The 22,793-nt window shown below is 37.3% G+C and overlaps 1 protein-coding gene across 1 annotated transcript in view; it reads right to left on the bottom strand.

Annotated features, from left to right (window-relative positions):
* The window catches only part of SRPK2 (SRSF protein kinase 2), a 118,513-nt gene that overhangs the window by 82,677 nt on the left and 13,043 nt on the right, over positions 1 to 22,793 (bottom strand). Inside the window, 1 exon segment of the mRNA XM_042467084.1 lies at positions 18,492 to 18,555. Coding sequence (XP_042323018.1) covers positions 18,492 to 18,555 — 64 coding nt within the window.

Here is a 22,793-nt window from a genome sequence, read left to right as displayed (position 1 = left end):
TCCTGCTGCTACGAAAGAAAATCCAACAAGATGGATTTTGGGAATTTACAGGCGTACTGTCTGTATAGGAGAAATCTATTTGTTACAAGGTAATTTTAAGACCTTCAGTAAAAATTGTTTTTTCCAGTCTTTTTGTCAACACTGAGGCATTTAGGCACCAATTCTAGATAGAAATAATGACAGCAAATAAAATAACCTATTTTCCAATATTTATTTAATTTTCATTGGGCACAATAATATGATTTTTTAAAAGTGGTTCCCCCACTCCAAGCTGTTTTCCCCCTGTTAATGCTCTCAGCAACAAACAGCACGCCACTATAATATGTCAGCGCTGGTTTCTGACATATTATATTTGCCTTAAATTGAGATCAACCGGAGATGTTCAGAGCCGTATCAATTTCTGGAAAGGGGAGAGCGGTTGTCATTAACATATGTGATGCAAGATAATGATAAAATCAAAACCTGTCCAAAATTTCTTCTGGGGTTAAAACCCCTGATGTTTTTTAAAAAACTGTATTTTTTAACTTCCAAAGAAAGCACAAACTGGCTCTTTTAGGCAGTTACTAAACAAACAACAAAAGACTATCACGCTTAATTATAGAATTAAATAAAATGCAAAAAGTATTGCAAATGACAATTACTTCTTAACCTGAATTATATACATTGTTCATGCAATACGTTCTGCATTTCATGCCCGCCCCACCTCACTGTTTTTACAACCCCCATCAATGTAGGATACAGCACATCGGAAATTCTGGTTGATTCTGATGAACCAGGCTACAGTCAAACTAGAGCCATGCTATTTTGTGTACTATTGTAAGTATAGCGTGGAGTGGTGTGGGTCCTTAAGGTGATAACCGATGATGTTTTCAGTGTTTTCATCAGGTTTGTATCAACTTACATGGCCTACTCTATGCTAAATATGTCTAAAAATCGTGAATCTTAACATCTTTTCTACAAACAAAAATATTCCTAGGAATCTGAAATGAAGCCTTAGACTTAGAAAAATAACCCCATGAAAGTCTGCCAGTCTCATACCAAAATATTATTCCTACAAAAGAATCAGGTAACAGTCTTATGGTGTCAAAACAACAATACTTTCAAACTGTGTCATTACGAGTTGCTTGGCCCAAACAGGACAGGCCAAATTATGCTTCAGGTCACTTTGCTTCATGTCCACTTGGAGAAGGTATGCTGTTTAATGATACAAACATTAAAAGGCAGAAAATGTGCAAAGCTGCCCTCCAGCCCTTAGGACTTGCATTTAAATAGCATACCTCCAAATGACCCAACGAAGTTTTATTTTGGCCCGTCTATTCTAGCCCTCACTTAACAGTCAGCAATCTGACCACTGAGGGGGAGATTATCCCTTTTCTCCTGTATTCTACCCAACTCTTCTGTTCAGTCCCACCCATTCTTGGCCAAGCCAGAATGCTACTGTTGCCAAGGGCATAATCCCGTCTTGCTAAATCAGTACCGTTGGCCCTTCTTATACACGGATTTTTTTTATACACAGATTCAAGCCTCCCCGGTTTGAAAATGTTCCAAAAAAGTCTAAATTTCAACTATCAACCTTATTTTCCATTTTTTTTATAAGGGACACCATTTTTGCTATATTTAATGGTATTGAGCATACACGGATTTTGTTATTCCCGGGGGAGATCTTGGACCAAACCACCGCTTTTATAACAGAGTCCACCGTATTAGTTCAGTGGATCCACTAATCTGACAACACAGATAAGAGAGAAGGTCAACCTTCTTCCCAAAATTATGTTACCAATTCTCAACCAATATTCTCCTACTATTTTATTTACAACTATGAACACTCATTGCATGACAACTTACGTTTTTATTAACATGCATTAAGGTTTTCAAAACTGAGGACAATAGGTAAGCCCCAATACCAAGTGGGTATTTTGTGAAACCCCAGCGCACACGGTAAAATGCATTTTTAGCGTAGTATTATTCAAGTCTTTTTCTAATGTTCAAGAAAACATAACCCTGTTCTGTTACCCTTATCAAGCCTTATTCCATGGGTCCTTCCCATTGTGGGGGTGTTAATTCTGGGCCCTCCCACATATGGGAAATAAAACACATCTAACTTACCCCCCACCTTATTAATGGGTGTTGCCGTGAACAGTCCCATAGAAGGTGAACACATGCAACGCGGCTACTAAATACGGAATATCCAATATACAGAGAATGTACTATTTACTCTCAGAAGAACTGCAATATCCATTATATTCGATATAAAAATTAGCATAAAGTACAATTAGCAACAACTAACCTCAAAGGTAATTCACAAAAATGAAGCTGAAGAATAAATCTAATATAGTAAACAAAGGAAATATTAGTGAGATCTTGTAGCACCTTTGAGACTAATTGAAAGAAAGAAGTTGGCAGCATAAGCTTTCATAGACTTAAGTCTACTTCCTCAGATGCATTTGTCCAAACGAGACATTTAAGAAAATGGAGGACCTTAAATGTCCTACATTTTGGGCTAAATTTTATCCTACAATTTTTCTATATTTTGGTCTAAATTTTGTCCTACATTTTGTCCCAGTTTTTAGTAGAGAATTATGGCAACCCTACTATGAGTTTATGTAGATTATAATATTTCTGCATGTGATATCCCTGCATCACCCCAAGATTGTAATAATTTCTGAACATCTGCAGATTTCTGTTTGTTTTTCAGCCTATATAGACCCTTAAATGGTCCCTGGAACAGAAAAGAGGTTTCTGGTCTGTACAATGTGCATTCTATGCACTGCATAAATCAATGATTCATCCATTACAATCTATTGATAAAAAATCTTTGTACAGTATCAGAATTGCTTTGGTACTCTAGATTGTAAAACAGTAACAGATTCTATTTTAGCACTGATGGCACTGCCTCTTGCCATGATTGGTTTCAGTGTCATAGAGAAGCAGTGAAGGCAGAGAGTTTTCTTGATGCCATTTACTGAGCTTCTCAAACAAAAGTAGAGCAACCAGAAGGCAGGAAAAGAAGAACAAAATATGGAAACAGAAGAGGAATGTAAGAAAACTGGATAGGGAAAGGAGAATGGTCCAGAACCAACAGAGAAAGAGAAGGAGGAGAAAGAGAAAAAGAATAAACTGTGAGAAAGTAGAGTGAAAGCATATGGCTAATAACTAAATGAAGAATCAAATAATACATTCAAAATAATCACCAAATCCTTTTCTCTAGAACGCTCTCTTACTCTGAATACTTGGGGATGGGGGAGTGACGGGGAGAAAAGAATGTGAGACATAATATGTAAGGGAATTCAGGATTTTTTTCTTTATCTAATCTCAAATTTACCTTCATCTAATTTCAAATTTACTTCCCAAAATATGAAAGTTAGCAAGATCTCCACAATGAGAATGATAAGTTGTATGTTTTATAACAATTTTATGTCAACTTGACATAATACAATTGGGTTTTTCTTAGACGTGTGAATCACAGCAATAAACCCTCCCCACTGCCATCTGAGGCCTCTTGCCTGTGACAGCAAACAGAGATGACAACTAGTCGCCAGTGATAGTAGTAGCCTTATCTTCCATGAATAATCCCCTTTCAAAGCGAAATTTATTATAATGACAACAACATATAGAACCCAATTAAAGAATATCTTGATAAAGAAGGATTTCTTTCTCCTGAACCCCACACCATTTGGCTTCAGATGATGATGATGATGATGATGATGATGATGATGATGATGATGATCACAATGACCACTCCCACCAGCGTATATTTCACCACCCTTGCAACAAGGCAAAACCTCCTGCAGAAGAGAGGGGAAATCCAGAGCCTGACTTAAAAAAAAAAAGAATAAAAGAAAATGGAGAGAGACCACAAAAAGTCATCTCTGCCTCCTAAGTCTTACTATAACCCAGTGTTTCCCAAACTTTGGTTCTGCAAGTGTTTTGGACTTCAACTACCAGAAGCCCTATCTAGTTTGGTCAACAATCAGGAATTCTGGGAGCTGAAGTCCAAAACATCAGGAGGACCAAAGTTTGGGAATCAGTGCTGTAACGTAACTTGCCAATTTTTTTTTAAGTCCATCTGACTGATCAGGAAACATGGCATGAACCACAGCTATTGAGGTATTGTGTGCCCATTGGGACTTATTTTTTTAACATAATTCTTAGATTGCAATAAAGTAACTGGGAAGGTGAGAATAAAAGGCTGGTGCTGGAATTGACAGCAAATATTCCCATTTAAACACTTTTAACTGATTAGTACTTTTTAAAGAAAGAACTATAGCCTCAAATACTGCAACTTCCAGCAACATTTATGCCATATGAAGGAGTATATTTCAGTTTCTTTCCAAGTGATTCCTTAACATGGAATACAACTTCTTTGCTACTTAGAGCAAGTGATTACAGAGCATGTACATAAACAGTGGCTAACAATGAGCCATAATCAGCAATTCTGGTTATCACTTCTGAAAACAGCCTGCTGGATCATTCCACCTACATATTTGATGACGGTCTCAAAAAATCCAAAAGGTTAGTAAGGCAAAATTTATCTTTAGGAAGACTTATCTCTTTTATCTTTAACAGTGCTTTCCACCAGATTACTGGAATGTACATTAGGCTAATTTACATATAATTTCCTAGGTGTTCCCTGGAATTTTTAAACGACACTGGCATTGTGCTGACCATTTTTTAGTTCTCAGGTTAAGAGGTCAACTTTAAGGTGAGGCCACATATTTTTGTTTGAAGGTTAACTATTTTATATATACGTTTAGAACACACAAGCAGAAACCATTGCTTTGCTGAAGATGTTTTATTAATAAGGCTTGGTACTTCATCTCTTGTCCAAATTCCCTTTATGTAAATGTCAGTTCAGGCACTATTAATCAACCTACATCATCTGTAATGAAGACGGAGGTAACAAATTAATTCCACCATTGTGAAATCTCATTATACTTCCTTTAGCACACCTTTAACTTCCTTGTTCACTCATTTCCTTCCTAAACAATTTCTTGCTTTTGATTTATATAAAAAAAATTTGTTTGACTTAAATAATTCCAATATATTACTACAACATTTATGCAATGCTTACTGTATGTTTTTCTTTCTTTTCCCAAATTCTGTGCTCCTTTTTGTTATCATTTGGCAAGACATCCATATTCTGAAAGAAGTCTCTTCCTTAGTATCTTTGTATGAGGGAAACAAGGTGATGTAGCCTCTTCAACTTAGGCTAACACCATTCAATAATATTATATTAGCTATATATTTTCATGAAAACAAAACCATACAAACGTTTCTCTATAGTTTACAGGACATCTTGTAAACAAGATTCTAAACTTATAGAGGACTCCTGGAAGAGTTGAATGGTAATGGGTTAGCAGTTGAACGGAACTGGGAATTACAACTTAACATTTCAATACCAAATTCTGCATGGCAACAAATTTGGAATCACCCCCCATTTAGTTCTACATCAGCTGTCATTAAAGAATGTTCCTTAAAACTGATCCATTGATGGTATATGAACTTTTGGGGAAAGTTTCTCTCTATAATATCTCTGATGACAAATTTAAAAAATGTGCCCTGTACCTTCGTCAGCTTTATTGATTGTAACAGAAACCTTAAATATAAATTTTAATATTATTTTTGATTGCTGTTATAAGAGCAGAGATTGCTCAGAAGCGAGAAACTGGCCAATTAAATCTAGAGGGTTGGTGGCAAAGAATCTGGGACTCCCTTTTAATGGAAAAACTTTCCGACAGAATAGAATCCCCCCCAATGGAAGTGGTATATCATTTAAACAAAAATGGTCTCTCTTTTTTAATTTTATAAACTCCACTTCATATTTAAATCTGTTACTAGGAAACCATCTCCATCTCTAGGGCGATGTGTTAGAGGAAAGATAGGTTTGTTTGAACCTTGTAATCTGTTTACAGATTGTTCATGGGTTGATCTTGTTATTTGGTTTTAATCTTAATCCTTTTATGTATATTTTTAAATAAAAGATTAAAAAACAGAGGCAAATGGGGAGTGATCACAAAATAGAGATGTGTATCTATTATCCAAGTATGAATGCTCAGAGCTCAAGCCAGAGGGTGTAGGGGTGAATAGGGGGAAAACAAGAAATACTGTCCTGGAATCACTGACCCCCCGTACTCTCTCATCCATCCAGTCTTCAGTGTGAACACAAATAGTTGTGCCTCCTGCAATTTTTTTTATTCTTTGACATTGTGTTCCTTTGCTTCATTCTTTAAATTCTTTGTTACATGCCCCTAAGTTTTACTTTCGACTTATCTCCTGATCATATCAAAATTCATAATTTTGGTCCCAAACCCTGACTTCAACTTATACATGAGATCAATTTATAGTCGAGTATATACAGTAATTTCTATCTCACATATATGAAAACTTGCCCAATAGTAGTATATAATACCAAGGACAGGTGAAGAAGACATCAAAGCATGCCCCAGGTATTATCTCTCTTCTTCTCTGTCCCCGGCAGAATTAACATCAACTGCTTATGGGAAAGAACAGGACAGAAAAAGCACCAACAAAGAGCAACCACAACTTATTAAGAGTCATGTCCCACCTGCTCCCAGGGCACAAGAAGTATCCTACTGAGTCGTATGTCAGTATCATTATGATTTACCTATAAACAACTTTTGAAGAATTTATTTCCTTAAAGGGTGGTATATAAACAATTCTAATAAACAATCATCAACAGCTGAGGGTTTTTTGGAGAGAGCTGCCATCCTTTATGCCAAGTATTTTATTGCTATGTAGTGAAGGAAGGGGTCTGGAAAAAGTGGAAAAGAGATCCTTTTTCTGTTCCCTCCTTTACATAAAAGTTCATGATATGTGTCCTCCTGATCCTAATCTGTTATCAAGAACAGTCTAAACAGTCCATTCCCTCTCTATCTTTTTATTCTTTTCGTTTTTTAACGTTCTCACCAACGTTCCACAGACCTTGGAAATCACTGAGCACAGGTCTTGTTAGACCAATGCATGCATGGGGAGATTTTTTTGTTCTTTTAATCTCCTAATAAGGTACCCAGGCATTGTAACTAGGAGGCCCAAGAACACACTATCTTATTTATGGATGATCCCATTATACGTCTAAGCCAATGGGCACAGAGACACCCAGGTGAGAAGAAAATATACATGTGTACAGGAAAAACATTACAATGCACCTTGCAGAAATATCCCTTCCAGTCTGGCATTTCCACACTTTCTATACTGCATAATTATTCAGTTCCTTTGCTCTGACATGCCTAAATAGACTCTATTTCAAACCACTGCCTCCTTCAAGTCACAATGCCACATGATTTCAGATTAAATATACCTTTTCATAGTGGAAGTTCACCTTCCAGCAGGACAATGACCCTAAACACACAAAGTCATAACCTAGTATTTTAAAAACAAAAATCTGAATGATTTAGCATGGCCCAGGCCTCAATCCAATTGAGAATCCTTAACACAACTTGATAGTTACAGTTTCAGTTACACATATGGCTTGGGTCCAGGTTATTTGAAGGACCGTAACTCCATTTATGAGCCTCTAGAGTCTTGAGATCATCTGGAAAGGCCACTCTCTTTGTCCCAGCACCCTCTCAGGCATGTTTGGTGGGAACAAGGGATGCGGTCTTCTCAGTGCTGCTCCCAGGCTCTGGAACTCCCTCCTAGAGAGGCCTGGATGACTCCATCCCTGTTTGTTAAGCAGCAGGTAAAAACATTCTTGTGCCATCAGACTTTGTCAAACTGATGAGGGTTGGGCTTTTGAGTGCTGTATAATTCAGATTTTAAGGTTTGTACAGAGGTGTTAAGACATTTTAATTTTTAATGTGTAGTGTTTTTAATTTTTTGAAATTATTCGTATTTAAACTTTGTAGTTACATTTTAATACTTTTGTATTATTTTTAACCTGTACTGTTTTAAATTTGTTGTTTTTTTAATGCATAACAAGGTGATAATAATGTCAATCAAACACATTTCAGCTCCAGGTTGTTAACACAACAAAATGTGGGGCTGTGTCTACAAGCAACTGTGTGTTTTAATAGAACCCTTTTTATTTAGCTCCCTCCATATTTTCTTTATTCTGAAAAGAATACCTCAGATGCATACCAGGTTTACGAAAGAACTGTTGCAGCCATTTAGGTCCATTATCTCCATGTGCCCCATATATATTCCCTCCAAAGGTTAACTATCTCTCTGTCCAATCTGAACACTAGCTCTTCACGAATAATGGTCATCCTAAATAGCAAGCTTGCACAAGCCATCAATATCATCCTAAGATGTTCTCTCACTCTAGTTTCAGCTAAGTGCAGAGATATCCTATCTGTCTATCCTTCTCAGTATGCATTATCCACATTCAGCTCTTCAATAAGATTAACAAGCTCCAACCATACCCTTTATGCATCAAGTAATAGCCATGATTTTATAATAATGCAGTATATAACAATGGGGAAAATGGAATTAAATTATGCCTTGAGGACAGAAATACATATGTAGAAATATCCTGAACAGACTGGATATGCCTTTGGTCTGATCTAGCATGGCTCACCTTGTGTTTTGCTCTGAGGTCTCCCTGAGTTCAAGAGCCAAAACTCCCTAAGATTCACCTTTTATCTTCAATATGGTATTCTCATATTCCATGAATTTAAAATCTTACTTGACTACACACTACATTGCTTCCCCCCCTCATATTTGGTTTACTGGAAACTCTGACACACTACAGATAAGTAGTACATCCATAAAACATGTTCTAAGGTGGGTCGCCTTTTTAAAAACAAATAAAAATATGTTTATCATGGGAACCAGTGAATGGATTCTGCAGAAACATATGTTCATATTTCTGGATTCTGTTTATATACAAGTTAACAGTTTTTCATTCATCAAAATCTTAGCAGAAGCTTTAAAACTAATATTTAATTAAAGTGCTGAGCAATAAGTCAAAAAGATATGAAAATATCACATTAATTTGGCAATTTCAAAAAAAGGGAATGAAGGGAAAAATTCTGTGTATCATATCTATTTATAGCATACCTATGTTTTCTTCAGCACTGGTATTGCTGTAAAACACTATGGTCAAGAGAAATAAAGAGCCAGTGAAAACAAAGTGGATATTAATATATGAAGCAAGAAAACAGTTTTGCAAAGATAAGTATACCATCTACTTTAAATTTTGAGGCAAAAAATTGAAAGTTTGGGGATCAAAAGAAGCAGACATGAATGTATGACTGAAATATAACTTTGAGTAGTGAACTGTTTATTAAATATGTATTTTGCTTTTTCAGGCCATATTAAGGAACTGCTGGGACTCTGCTGAAATGTTCATATTATCTGCAAAACAAGCTATTGCTCATTTTTAAAGGCTGACTTCCTTGTCTGTGGTTCTTGTAGACATGAAGAGTATTACAACATCTTTCTGTATTTACATGACTTTAATCAAAGTTTTATTTATACAGCCATGATGCTGATCCTCAATATTTAGCATGAGTATATTATGTCTAAGAAACAGTGTGGACTAATGGTTTGAGCACTGAACTACAACTCTGAAGACCAGGATTTAAGTCCTCATTCAGCCATGGAAACTCACTAAGTAACATTGGGCAAATTACTCTCTCAGTCTCAGAGAAAGGCAAAGACAATGCCTCTCTGAATAAATCTTGCCAAGAAAAGCCTACGACAGGTTTGCCTTAAGGTTGCTGTAAGTCAGAAACAACGTCAAGCACACAACTACAACAACATGTCTGCATCTACAGAATGATCATCTGCATCTACTTCAATTTATTTTAGAAATAAAATTAGCATTGTACTTCGATTTTCTGCACTGCCTATTTTGTTTTATACTGAATTATGTCTGTGTGTTTTAATTGTGTTTTAATATTGTATTTTAGTATTTTATATTATTTAATAGTATATAAATGTTTTATTCTGGAACTGTTTGTAAAGCAGCATGTACATGGATGGTGCTATACAAATAAACCAACAACAACAATAATAATACTTGTTTGAACTTAGGGCCCGAACAGAGGCCAAAATAAAGCTGCTTTGGGTAACTTTGGAGGTATGCCTTTTAAATGACACATGCAACTTAAGAGGCCAGAAGCTGCACCAAAGCTGCACTCCGATCCTTAGGACTGGAGAGTGGCTTTGGTGCAGCTTCCGGCCTTTTAGGACGCATGCGTCATTTAAAAAGCACACTTCAAAAGTGGCACAAAGCAGCTTTATTTTGGCCTGTCTGTCTGTCCGGACCCTTACATATGTAAATTTTTATCTGTATCTGTTTTAATTTTTGAAACTGCCTTGAGTTCCAGGGCTGGGGAAAATAATTAAATGTGGTGGTATTGGTGGTGGTGATGTCATCTTTAATGGGAACATATAGACATTTCAGTCATAGTCAAAGCACTGTGAAGCCAATCCGTCAGCATTCTTTTTCACATGCTTAGTATTACACCTACCTATTTGAATCCTGAGTACTAAAAGCATCAAAGAATGTACGCATTCTATTTACTACCAAAATATTGATTTCTACAAAAAAGAAAATAAAGCACGTAAGGCTTGGGGCTATAAAATGAACAGGAATAAAGAAGACAAAAACCCGCATTTGTAAAATTGCTTTGGGAAAACAACTAGCCAAATGCCTGCAATATTTTGGGCAGGGGGTAACTGGAATAAGCATTTTACCACCCAATTTCAACTACCATGCAGGCAAAAAGTATGCTTACAGAAATATGCTGAATGCTTCCTTTATCCAGAACATTCATCTTCTCACTAGAGAAATATACATCTTGTAAATGTTTTATAGCCATCTTTATAGAATGGACAACATACATAAGAGATCAAAGGTCTTTTTTCTTTCAGTAGAGAAAAAGTTTTGACCAAGCAGCTAGAGGGCTAAACTAGATGAGTGATTTTCACTAACAGATGGGGAGGCTGAACAAAGTCACTTTCATCATTACTTAATTAGCAGGTTCATTTCCAAGCAGAACATAACAGTGCAATCCCAACTCAAAGATGTGATAGCCATAAGCGCTGGTAAAAATGGCCTTCTACTAGCTGAATTGCCATTAAAGCAGCATAACCTCCTCCAGTCAGTTGGTCTCAGAGATCTGCTAGAAGAGGGATCTACCAGCAAAAATTGCTCTACCAGGAGAGATCAACCGGGGTGTATCTACACTGGCGAAATAAAGCAGTTTGACACCACTTTAACTGCTATGACACTATCCCAGAGAATCTCGAGATATATAGTTTGATGAGGCACCAGAACTCTCTGGCAGACAAGGCTGAATACTTCACCAAACTACGAATCCCAGGATTCCACAGCATGCAGGGGGTGTGAACATTAATCAAACATTTCCTAGGAGTGTGGAACACAGAAAAACATGGCAACCACTGTTCTAAACAATTTTCAACATTCGTAGGGTTTGGATTCAGCATTGATTCACCTGGGAGCCCTGCTGGCCTTCAGCAATCCTGTTGAACTAGGATAACACTCAAAATGAGTACATCTACAATAATCCTTAATTAATGAAATAGATGTGTGACATTACCTCTTTAGCAGAAAAGTTGGTACCAGAGGCAGAAATAACATGGAAAGAATAGGAATAGGATCCTATACCACAAAAAAGAGCAGAAGTTCAACATATAAGTAAAACAAAAACATTGTGAACCTGCTAGAAACCACCTGAAACTTTTCCCATAATACATTGAGGGATGATGTTTTTTCTTTCACCAGCCTCCACTTTTCTTATGATTTCCATTTTCCTGGATACACACTTATAGATCTATGCTTTTCTGAATTTGCTGATGAGGGAGGCTTATCTGCTTGCCCCTTTTTCCTGTTGTGCTGTTCACTCATACTGAGAAAAGGATTCTGGAAGCAGCTGCTATCTACCTTGTCTGTTGTAGGCAGGCATACAAGCAAAAGAACTTATTTATTTGATTTATATCTCACTTTTCTCCCAAATGGGACAGGGCATGACTGACAAGAATAGAATCCCATTCTTTCCCAACTAAACCTTCATTGTGTTGTTTACTTCAGAAAGGCTGCTAAGTTTCTTCAACCTTGACCATCCTTCCAAATGCATCAAGAAGAAAAAAGGGGGCCTGGGCAAGCATACAATTACTACTTTGTAAAAGGTAGCTCCTTTGTCAGAGGCTCTGTCAACTGAGATAGGCCTGTACAGCAAGCACATTCAGAGCAGAGCAAGTATACGGTGATTACAAACAGCATGTATGGAGTGATATAAGTCAAATACTATTTCATAATAGAAATTCTTCCATTATCATATATTTTCCATTCATATTATTCATCACAAAATAAATCAAATTTTAAAAATACAAATCAGTTATTGACATAAAAAATGGATTAAAAACAACAACCAAATCCAACATATTTCAGGTGACTAGCAATAGGAAACATGCATATGTGTTTCATCCATGGGGTCTCGGACATACACAGATTCATATATTAATTATATTAATACATGAAAACATGAACAGTCAGCCTTCCATATCTACGGATACTGACTTTGTCATTTTATATGAGGTACACCATTTTAGTATCCATTGTATCTAATGGGACATGAGTATCCATGGATTTTGGTATCCAAGTGGGCCCTGGATCCAAACCCCAGCAGTTACCAAGGGACCACTATTTGTTTTCAGCATGACTTTATTTCTATTTAAAAAGTTAAACAATTTCACAATTTCACTATTGTGCTGCCAGGTCTTAAATATTTATAAATATTCCAAGAAACATGATTTCCAGACAAACTTCAAATTTGTGCAGTTTATTTATAAAATGACTGCTTACTTTCATTTTTTAAAAAAAAATTTTTTAGCATTTCCCTTGAAGTATTTTGGGCTATTGGAAAAACCTCCGATATGTTTACACAAAACATTAGATTAATTAAGATAGTAAGCACCCCAGTCAAATACCAACTGACTTAAAACATCAGGAACATTTCTAGAAAACTGTACTGTATGAGCATGCTATGCATAATATGCTATGATTAAAAAACACCAGCATTACAAACATACTGTATATACCAGTGGTGGCGAACCCATGCCACACATGCCAGAAGGGGCACTCACAGCCCTCTCTGTGGGCATGCAATCCATCACCACAGAGGAAATGGGAGAACTCCTTTCCGACTGACCAAGATTCCTATTTCTTCTTCTGGCTCAGCTTTCTACTGGCCAGAGCAGACATGGGGATGGAACCTTTGTAAAAAGCCAAGGTGATCCATTGACGGGAAAGGGGCGCAGAAGTGAGTGAGAAAGGTTGTTTCTCCCACCGGCCATTCTTTTGGCTCCGGCTGCCCTGGCTTCCAGGGTCCTGGAGGAGCCTCAATGGCCTGAGATGCTGCTGCTGCCGCCACCATCACCACCACGGGAAGGGAGGCTTACAACCATTCAAAGAACCAGCCATTTTTACCATTGCCTTCATTTGAGGATGAGACCGTGTGACTTGCCCAAGGTCACCCTGGGGTTTTCATGGCCAAAGTGGGATTCGAGCCCTGATCTCCACAGTCAAACGCTCAAACCACTAGACAACGCTGGCTCTCTATATTACATATACGTTGTTCTTGCTATTGCAGTATGCCTTCTGTGACATCCATCAACCCTCGACGATGATTCTGTGCAATTCTACCATTACAAAACTGTCGTATAATGCTAAGTTATCTTTTAATTGATATTATTATTGTTGATACAATGTATTATATTGGATTTTTTTGTATTTTACTGATTGTATTTGTATCCAAAGGGAGAGGCAGGGAAATATAAATAATTATTAGTAGTAGTATGTTTGTAGTAGTTGTTGTGTTCCTCCAAACTGTTTCCAACTTATGGCGATCTTAAGGCAACCCTATCCTGGAGTTTTCTTGGCAAGATTTGTTCAGAGGGGATTTTTGCCACTGCCATCATTTGAGACTGAAAGAGTGTGACTTTCCCAAGACCACCCTGGGAGTTTCATGGACAAGCTGGGATTCAATCTCCAGAGTTGCATGCTCAAATCACTACACCACACTGGCTCTCTCTATTACATATTTGTTGTTCTTGTTACTGTAGTATGTCTTCTGTGTTTTATTACATTTGTCGTTATTGTGTGCCTTCAAGTTGTTTCCACCTTATGACGACCTAAAGGTGAACCTATCCTGGGATTTTCTTGGCAAGATTTGTTCAGAGGGAATTTTTGCCATTGCCTTCCCCTAAGGCTGAGAGAGTGTGATTTGCCACCCAGTGACCAGGCTTGGTCCTCCTCCTTTTCAGGACCTGTTTTCCATTTCAACCTCCTGTCCAGAAGGGATTCCAAAAGGTCCTCCATTTTGAGTAAGGCTGAGAAGGATGGATTTAATATTTATATGAGTGGCTTTTTTGTTTTGTTTTTGTTTTAAGCTTTTATTTGGTCAGGTCCTCCATTTTTTCCTTGTGTGTTTTACCCCTGGAAGTCCCCCCCCCCCGTGCCAGGTGACTCCCGGTGTGGGAACGCCACTGAGTTTGGGCACTCAGTCTCTGAAAGATTTGCCATCACTGGTATATACTCATGTGTAAGTCTAGAAAAGTTAATCATATCTTGTTGCTTTAAAAACATTTTATTTACTGTACTCATGTATAAGTCTCAAAATTTTAGTCAAAAAATTGACCCCAAAAACCTGGGTCGACTTATCCATGGGTCAATATAAGTACCATACTTTAACTCTTATTAAAAAAGGAACCGTCCCCTTCCTTGAGTACAGTGGAGAAAGATGAGAGCTTGTCCATACAGGGAACACCTAAAAGAAGTACCAACGCTCCCTACTCTTTCCGACACAGCACCACGTCTAACCTTTTTGAATGCCTGCGTGAGAAAATGGCAACGGTGGCAGCTCTTTCACGTTTCCCATTAAGGTAGTGCTGAGAGGAATTGGGCTTTGGAGGATATGAATAAGATATTTGTAAATGTTTATCAACTTTTCTGGGTTAAAATGAGGTAACATTATTACATTAAAGTTAGAGGCTACAATCACTACTAACATAGTCACCATTTTATTTGCTTTGCCTTTTCATCCTTTTTGACATGTGTGCATTTTCTAACCCCACCTGTGCCTGGTCACCTCCTCCATACACTGTACAGCCACAATTTACTTTAGTTCCCTCCTCCTCCATCCAGCTTTTAGAGTGAGCACAGTTATGCCAGCTGGAATTTTTAACGTTCTTTTGTATTGTTTTCTTTTGCTTTGTCCTTTAAAGCCTTTGTTGCACACCTCTAAGTTTCGCCCTCGACTTATCCATGGGTCATATCGAAATCTATCATTTTGGCCCCAATGCTTGCCCTTGAATTACACATAAAGTCAACTTATGGTTGGTTATATACAACAGCTAAATCCAATGTTGTGCTAGTAGTCATCCTGGAAAAAGGTTTTCTCCTCTCTCACTTTCTGCAGCATTTCATATTGCCCAAAAACTGGCTCCAGAATATTTCACAGCCTTTAAAGCTAGTTTTGGAGGAGGAATGACAAGGAGATCATCATCTCCCAACTCCTCTGGAATTCTGCCATGCCAGCAGAACTGTATCTGCTGATCCCACCCATATACATGAAGTCATGGAGAATATGCACACATTAACACCATGAATTGCACGTTTCAAAAACAACTCATTTTATGTTGGCAAATGTCTGTCTCTGTCAGCTATTCCACACTGCAAAAATAAAGCAGTTTGACACAACTTTAATTGTTATGGTTCCCCGCTGTGGAATCCTGTGATTTATACTTTGGTGAGATGGGGGAAGTACTGATGGACAACTCCGTGCCGCCCATCTATGCCCCATGTCTGTGCTGCAGCATCCCCATGCTGCAGCACAGATGCGCTGCAAAAAAAGAGCGGCCTAGAGTGGCTTCTTTTTTGCAACGCCGGAAGCAGGAAGGGGCGCCGCCATGACACCACTTCCTGCTAGTGACATCTGGTCGCTGTATGGCGGTGGCATAATGGCAGTCCCCATATAGATGGGAGGCCGTCATAATGCCAGCATCCATACATACTAGGGTTCGAACCTTTTGGCCCGTGTGTACTGGGCTGCAGTCAGCCTGGTCTGCCAGAGAGTTCTGACGCCTCACCAAATTAAAAATCCTAGAATTAAACAGGATGGAACCGTGACAGTTAAAGTGATGTCAAACTGCTTTATTTCTACAGTATGGATACACCCTGTGTCTACTTCTAGAATGTTCCAAACATGTCTTGTGCGGGTGCAAGTGGGCACATCTGCATACAGGCATCTGTGTGCAGGCACAAAGACAAATAACAAATAAAAACTTTTACTGATATGTCAGTTTGTCTACATTCACATGTTAATGGAAATGTTCATAATTTATGCTTGTCTTGTAGTACCTTTCAACTTTAGGTTTCTCCACCTGGAGCTAAAAGTAGAACACTGACCTATCTTTCCTAGGTAAGTAATAAATTTTATAAAATGCTGAAATTACTTCCTACATTCAGAAGAACATAAGAATGTCCCTAAGATAAAACAGCCACAAATTCAGAGAAAGGTAAAGTCTCTCTAGAATGGGGCCAATGCAAACAAGAGAGACTTCTGTTCTACGATTTTTATAAAGCATATGATTATGTAATTATATCAAAAGGCTAAATACAGCTTCAGCAATTATATACTGTATAGCCTTTTCTGTTTAACTGTATCTATTCCATAACTGGCTTTCTTTTAATATTTACAGTTTTAATGGTGTATTTACACTATACATGAAATATGCATGTTATGATATGTACTGTCATCTTCAACCACACTCCATTCTTGGTCATATTTCATGGTTTAATAGTATATTGTGTACCCTTAAATATACTTCCTCTTTATCTAAGCATGTGTATGTATGCATTAAGGAAACCGATTAATTCCAATCAACTGTCAGTTTTCATCCCAAATTTAAAAAATAATTCTGAACAACATGAGCTATCAGTTCCTTGATAATATACACATTTACCAGATAACAATGTGATAATTGGCTTTATCCCAGTAGCACTACTATTCCTTAAGAGAAAACATAAAATCACAGTTGGCATTCTTTCCCTTGCTATTTTCATCTCCAGCCTCCTCCCTAACGTCATCACCACCACCATTTTATTGGCATAACATTTATAGCTCATATAGAGCCAGGTTAGGGACGGAAAAACTGAACACTGAACACTATCAGCTTGGTAGTTCTGAGCATCTATTTCTGTATCAACAACTAAATCCTTTCATTAGCTTTCTCATATTCTGAAAAGGCACATTTAAAATACATGCACATACACATAAAAGAAAAAAACATTGTCTTCCTTGTTCTCCTACTCCACCCTATACACCATTTTATGTATTTTTCTTGCTGTGACATCTTGTCACAAAATCCACCATAAAATACATCCATTTTGGTTACTGTCACATGTTTTTCCTTTTTACACGTACAAATCCGATGAAACTACTGCTATTTTAAAGCTATACATGACACAAACTAGAGGCTGCTTTTTAATTATATGCTTTATCTTTTCCTGATTAGCTAAGATGTATTAAGTGTACTGCAACTGTGTTCCATTATGCACATCTTGATGAATATTCGGCACAGATTTAACATTTAGGTCTACTAAATTAATTATGCTGTCATCTCCAATAAAAGAAATGACTGCCAAAGACAGAACTGTACAAAAAATATGACGATACATGCATTTTTAAAAACAGAAGCATTGCTGCTATATATGAAATATATTTTATTTAGCATACATTTTAGCAGCAAAAAATAATCTTAAAGAATAAGATGGTTGAACAGATGTGTTTGTTAGGCACACTGCAGACTAAGTAAGCAAAAATATTACTTAAATACATAATACCCAAATTACTTATTTTGAATATTAGAAGCAGACTGATGGATAAAAGGATTGCTCTAAAACACCTCTGAGTCATTTTGTCCTTACCTGCGGGCATGAACCATTACTGCATGCAGTGACTGCTCCATTTCCTAGCACAGACTTGAAGCAGCATCACATCTCTCACAGAATGTGACTAATTCATAGGTTTGCAATTCCTAAGCTATTAGCAAAGGACACTCCCTTTCAACACAACATAATGCTTTTAAACCCACTCTGTTTTCTACCAGACTAAATTCAATAATACTAGTAATATAATCTGCAACATTCATATGAAATACCTCTGAATCTAGATTTTTAAAAGATGAAGCTTTTTTTCACTAGTGGAAAATACACACACACACACACACACATTGCAACAACAGTATAAACATACATATCCCCCGACAACTGTTTTATGGATTTGCATGCTGCACAGATTATAGGCTTTTTAATGGAATTTAAAAAATAGCCCTTTGCAAACGTCAAAAAGCTTAACGAGAAGCACAAATTCAATTAATACATTACAATGGCAAGCATGCAATACATCAATATAATCGGCAAACATGACAGGAAAAATACCCTATGCTGCATCTTAGCAATACTACACCATTAATTGTTCATGCAGGAGATGTAGCTGTACCTTTCTGAAGAGGACGACTTCTCAGAGTTAACTGACATCAGCAGCTCAATCTTCTGCTTGATTTCTGGAAAAATCAGAAAATATTCACCACCAAAGACTGCCTGCCCTTGTTTTCCAATGCCTTATTAGAGAGAGATTTTTTTCACTAATCCCCTTTGTTCCAAATGAAGCCACAAGCTTCACTGTACTTCTGCAGAGGCAGATTCAATGGTGCTATAAAATAAAAAGCTCCAGAGGCATTGGGCCTTGCTAAACTACGCACATGACTGTTTATGAAAGCAGGAAGTACCATTCCTTTCACAGAGAGGGGTGTTTTCCCTTTTGAGCTTGAACTGACATTTACCAGATGATTCTTAAAACAGATTGCATGCAGAGAGAGGCACATTCCTGCTGCTAAGAAAGAAAATCCAACAAATGGATTTGGGATTTACAGAGCTGTACTGTATAGGAGAAATCTATTTGTTACAAGGTATTTTAAGAAATTCCAGAAAATTGTTTTTCCAGTCTTTTTGTCACAAGGAGGCATTTAGGCACCAATATAGACTAGAAATAATGACCAGAAATAAATAACCTATTTTCCAAATATTTATTTAATTTCATTCTGGGCACAATAACATGATTTTTTAAAAGTGGTTTTCCCCCACTCCAAGCTTCCCCCTGTTAATGCTCTCAGCCAACAAACAGCAACGCCCACTATAATATGTCAGAGCTGGTCTGACATATTATATTTGCTTAAATTGAGATCAAACGGAGATGTTAAGAGCCTTATCAATTTTCTGGAAAGGGAGAGGTTGTCATAACATATGTGATGCAAGATAATGATAAAATCAAAACCTGTACAAATTTCTTCTGGGGTTAAAACCCCTAGATGTTTTTTAAAAACTGTATTTTTAAACTTCCAAAGAAGAAAAACTGGCTCTTTTAGGCAGTTACATAAAAACAACAAAGACTATCACGCTAATTATAGAATTAAAATTAAATGCAAAAAGTACTGAAAATGACAATTACATTATTAACCTTGAATTATATAATTGTCACTGCCAATACTTTCTGCATTTCATGCCCGCCCGACCTCACTGTTTACAACCCCCATCAATGTATGGATACAGCAAATCTGGAAATTCTGGTGATTCTGATGAAACAGGCTACAGTCAACTAGAGCTCATGCTAGTGTGTAAGTATATGAGTGGAGTGGCTGTGTGTGTCCTTAAGGTGATAACAGGATGATGTTTTCCAGTTGTTTCTCATCAGGTTTGTATCAACTTACATGGCCTACTCTATGCTAAATATGTATAAAACATAGTTTGAATCTTAACATCTTTTCTACAAAACAAAAATATTCATAGGAATCTGAATGAAGCTAGACCTAGAAAAATAACCCAATGAAAGTCTGCAAGTAGTAATACAAATATTATACCTACAAAAGAATCAGTGTACAAGCCTATGTGTCAAACAACAATACTTTCACACTGTGTCATTACGAGTTGCTTAGGGCCCAAACAGACAGGCCAAAATATGCTTCAGGTCACTTTGCTTCAGGTCACTTTGGAGGTATGCTGTTTAAATGATACAAACATCTTAAAAGGCCAGAAACTGTGCCAAAGCTGCCCTCCAGCCCTTAGGACTCTGCATTTAAATAGCATACCTCCAAAGTGACCCAAAGCAGTTTTATTTTGGCCTGTCTATTCGAGCCCTAACTTAACAGTCAGCAATCTGGACCACTGAGGGGAGATTATCCCTTTCCTCCTGTATTCTACCCCAACTCTTCTGTTCCAGCTCCCACCCATCTATTTGGCACAGACAGGAATGCTACTGTTGCCAAGGGCATAATCCCGTCTGCTAAATACAGTACAGTTGGCCCTTCTTATACACGGTTTTTTTTATACACAGATTCAAGCATCCACGGTTTGAAAATGTTCAAAAAAAGTATAAATTTCAAATATCAAACCTTGATTTTCCATTTTTTTATAAGGGACACCATTTTGCTATATTTAATGGTACTTGAGCATACACGGATTTTGTTATCCACGGGGGATCTTGGAACCAAACCCCAGGGTATAACAAGAGTCCACCGTATTAGCTTCAGTGGATACAATAATCTGAAACACAGCATAAGAGGAGAAGGTCAACCTTCTTCCCCAAAATCTATGTTCCCAATTCCAACCCACTACTATCCTACTATTTTAAAACTATGAAACACTCATGCAATGACAACTTACGTTTTTAATATAACATGCAGTAAGGTTTTCAAACTGAGAAAAATATGTAAGCACCAATACCAAGTGGTCATTTTTGTGAAAACAGCGCAAAAGTAAAAGGCATTTTAGAGTATATTCAAGTCTTTTTCTAATGGTTCAAGAAATAACACTGTTCTGTTACCCTTGATCAAGCCTCATTCCATGGGTCCTTCCCATCTGTGGGGGTTAATTCTGGGCCCTCCCACAGATGGGAATAAACACAGATACTTACACCCCACATTATTCAATGGGTGTTGACGTGCACATGTCCCCATATAAGTTGACACATGCCCACGCGGCTACTAAATACTGTAATATGTGTATGATGAGCCGCAGATGCTCCAATCTGCAAATCGCCAGTCCGCCAATGCAGCAGAGCCACTATACTGTTCAGAGCTCCAGGTGCTACAAGAAGAATGCTGTAAGGTAGAAAACATTCACAGGAAAGCTACACAGCTGATCTAGATAACAAAGGAAATGCTGAAAGAACTGAATACTACTTAGTTAAGAAAAAAGGTGTGGGGGGAGGAAGAGAAATGCTCACTGTTCACAAATATTTGTGGATAAAGAACAACATTTTCCATCCACTCACAAAAGGACTGAAGCTTTAGATTTCTGTTCAGCATTGCCTACTATATCCCCCCCCCTCCCCCCAGAACTACCAAGGAACAGGCAAAGCTATGAATTTTCTTTCAGGAATTAAAATTTATTTTGTATCTGGGCAGCCTGATTTGATTGGGTGATTATTTATTTCCCTCCAACTTATAATTCTGTAATTTTAAATTACAGAGCAAAACAAAGAATTTGTAAACAAAAGCAACACATTTTGAAAAAGAGAGATCAAGTAACACGTGCCTTCTTTTGATTTTCTACCTCCAGTCATCATTAGATAATATTAATCATTACTTGAAAACATACTGAAATTCTAATGCAATAAAAGAATGGTTGAACAAATCAGCTAAACATCTCAGACTACCTGAATACAGGAGAAGATGGAACTCCTCTAATTCACTCATTCATCTTAAATAACTCTTCTCATGAACCTATATTACAAACTAGGGGAAATCCATTTTCATGTGGTAGCATTTCAAGACCATCAGTGAAGAATTGTAATTCTAATGGGAGAAGAATCAGAGAAGACTTACGACATTAGTCAAGTTTAAAACCGTCACTTTCAAGGCCAAGTTGAGAAATAATCAAGCTCAAAAACAAGAAAGTGTCATTGAGACTTAAAATTCCAGTCTTAGAACTAAAATTCATCCCATAAGAGTTCATGCCAGTGCAAATTTTATCTCTGAGGAGTCACAAAACCTTTTCTTCTTTTTGATGGATCAGATTAATTTACTTCCTGCTCTAGAAATCAAATTACAACAGATTTTAATTGATCTACTCTGACTGAGCCTGGATTCAACTATATTTTCCTGAGAATGGAAATATATTTGCCAATATTTTGTACAATTAAAAGATTAAAACTCATATTATGCAAACTGAAAAGGTGGACAGTACAGTAAACACTTACAATGTGATGAAAGAAAAGTAAATAAAGTATATGAGAGGGGCATTTTGCAAGAATGCTTATATATTATCTAACAAATCCTAGAAACATGTTCCTCGATAAATGTTTAAAACAAACATGTTATAATGTGAGAGTGTGACATTCATGAGCATTATCTTGATAAAAAATAAATACAGTGGACCCTTCCCATCTGTTCAGTTCCTCCTTCCCTCCCCGTGAATGGGGAAAAACATGGACAACTGCACCTCATGTTATTCAACTGGCGCAAAGTGCATGGGTCCGCATCAGCGTGTCCACAAGCACAAGCCACCATTTCATAATATGGGGCTTAGTGAGCCACGGGTGTTCCAATCTGCAGATCACTAGTCTACTGTTGTAGCAGGCATGCCCATTACAAAATGAAAGATTTGGATGGAACATCTTCCATTGTCTCTAGTCTTTAATCAGCAGCTCCAATGTTGTGAATGTGAAATACATGCAGTATTTTGGTTTAGTTCTTTCAATGGATTATTTGCTTCACTGATAGCAGAGCTGCCTCAAAGAGAAAAA

The sequence above is a fragment of the Sceloporus undulatus genome, chromosome 5, assembly GCF_019175285.1.
Source record: "Sceloporus undulatus isolate JIND9_A2432 ecotype Alabama chromosome 5, SceUnd_v1.1, whole genome shotgun sequence".
NCBI lineage: Eukaryota > Metazoa > Chordata > Lepidosauria > Squamata > Phrynosomatidae > Sceloporus > Sceloporus undulatus.
The sequence above is the reverse complement of the archived record's forward strand: the minus strand, read 5'-3'. Positions and strand labels throughout refer to the sequence as shown.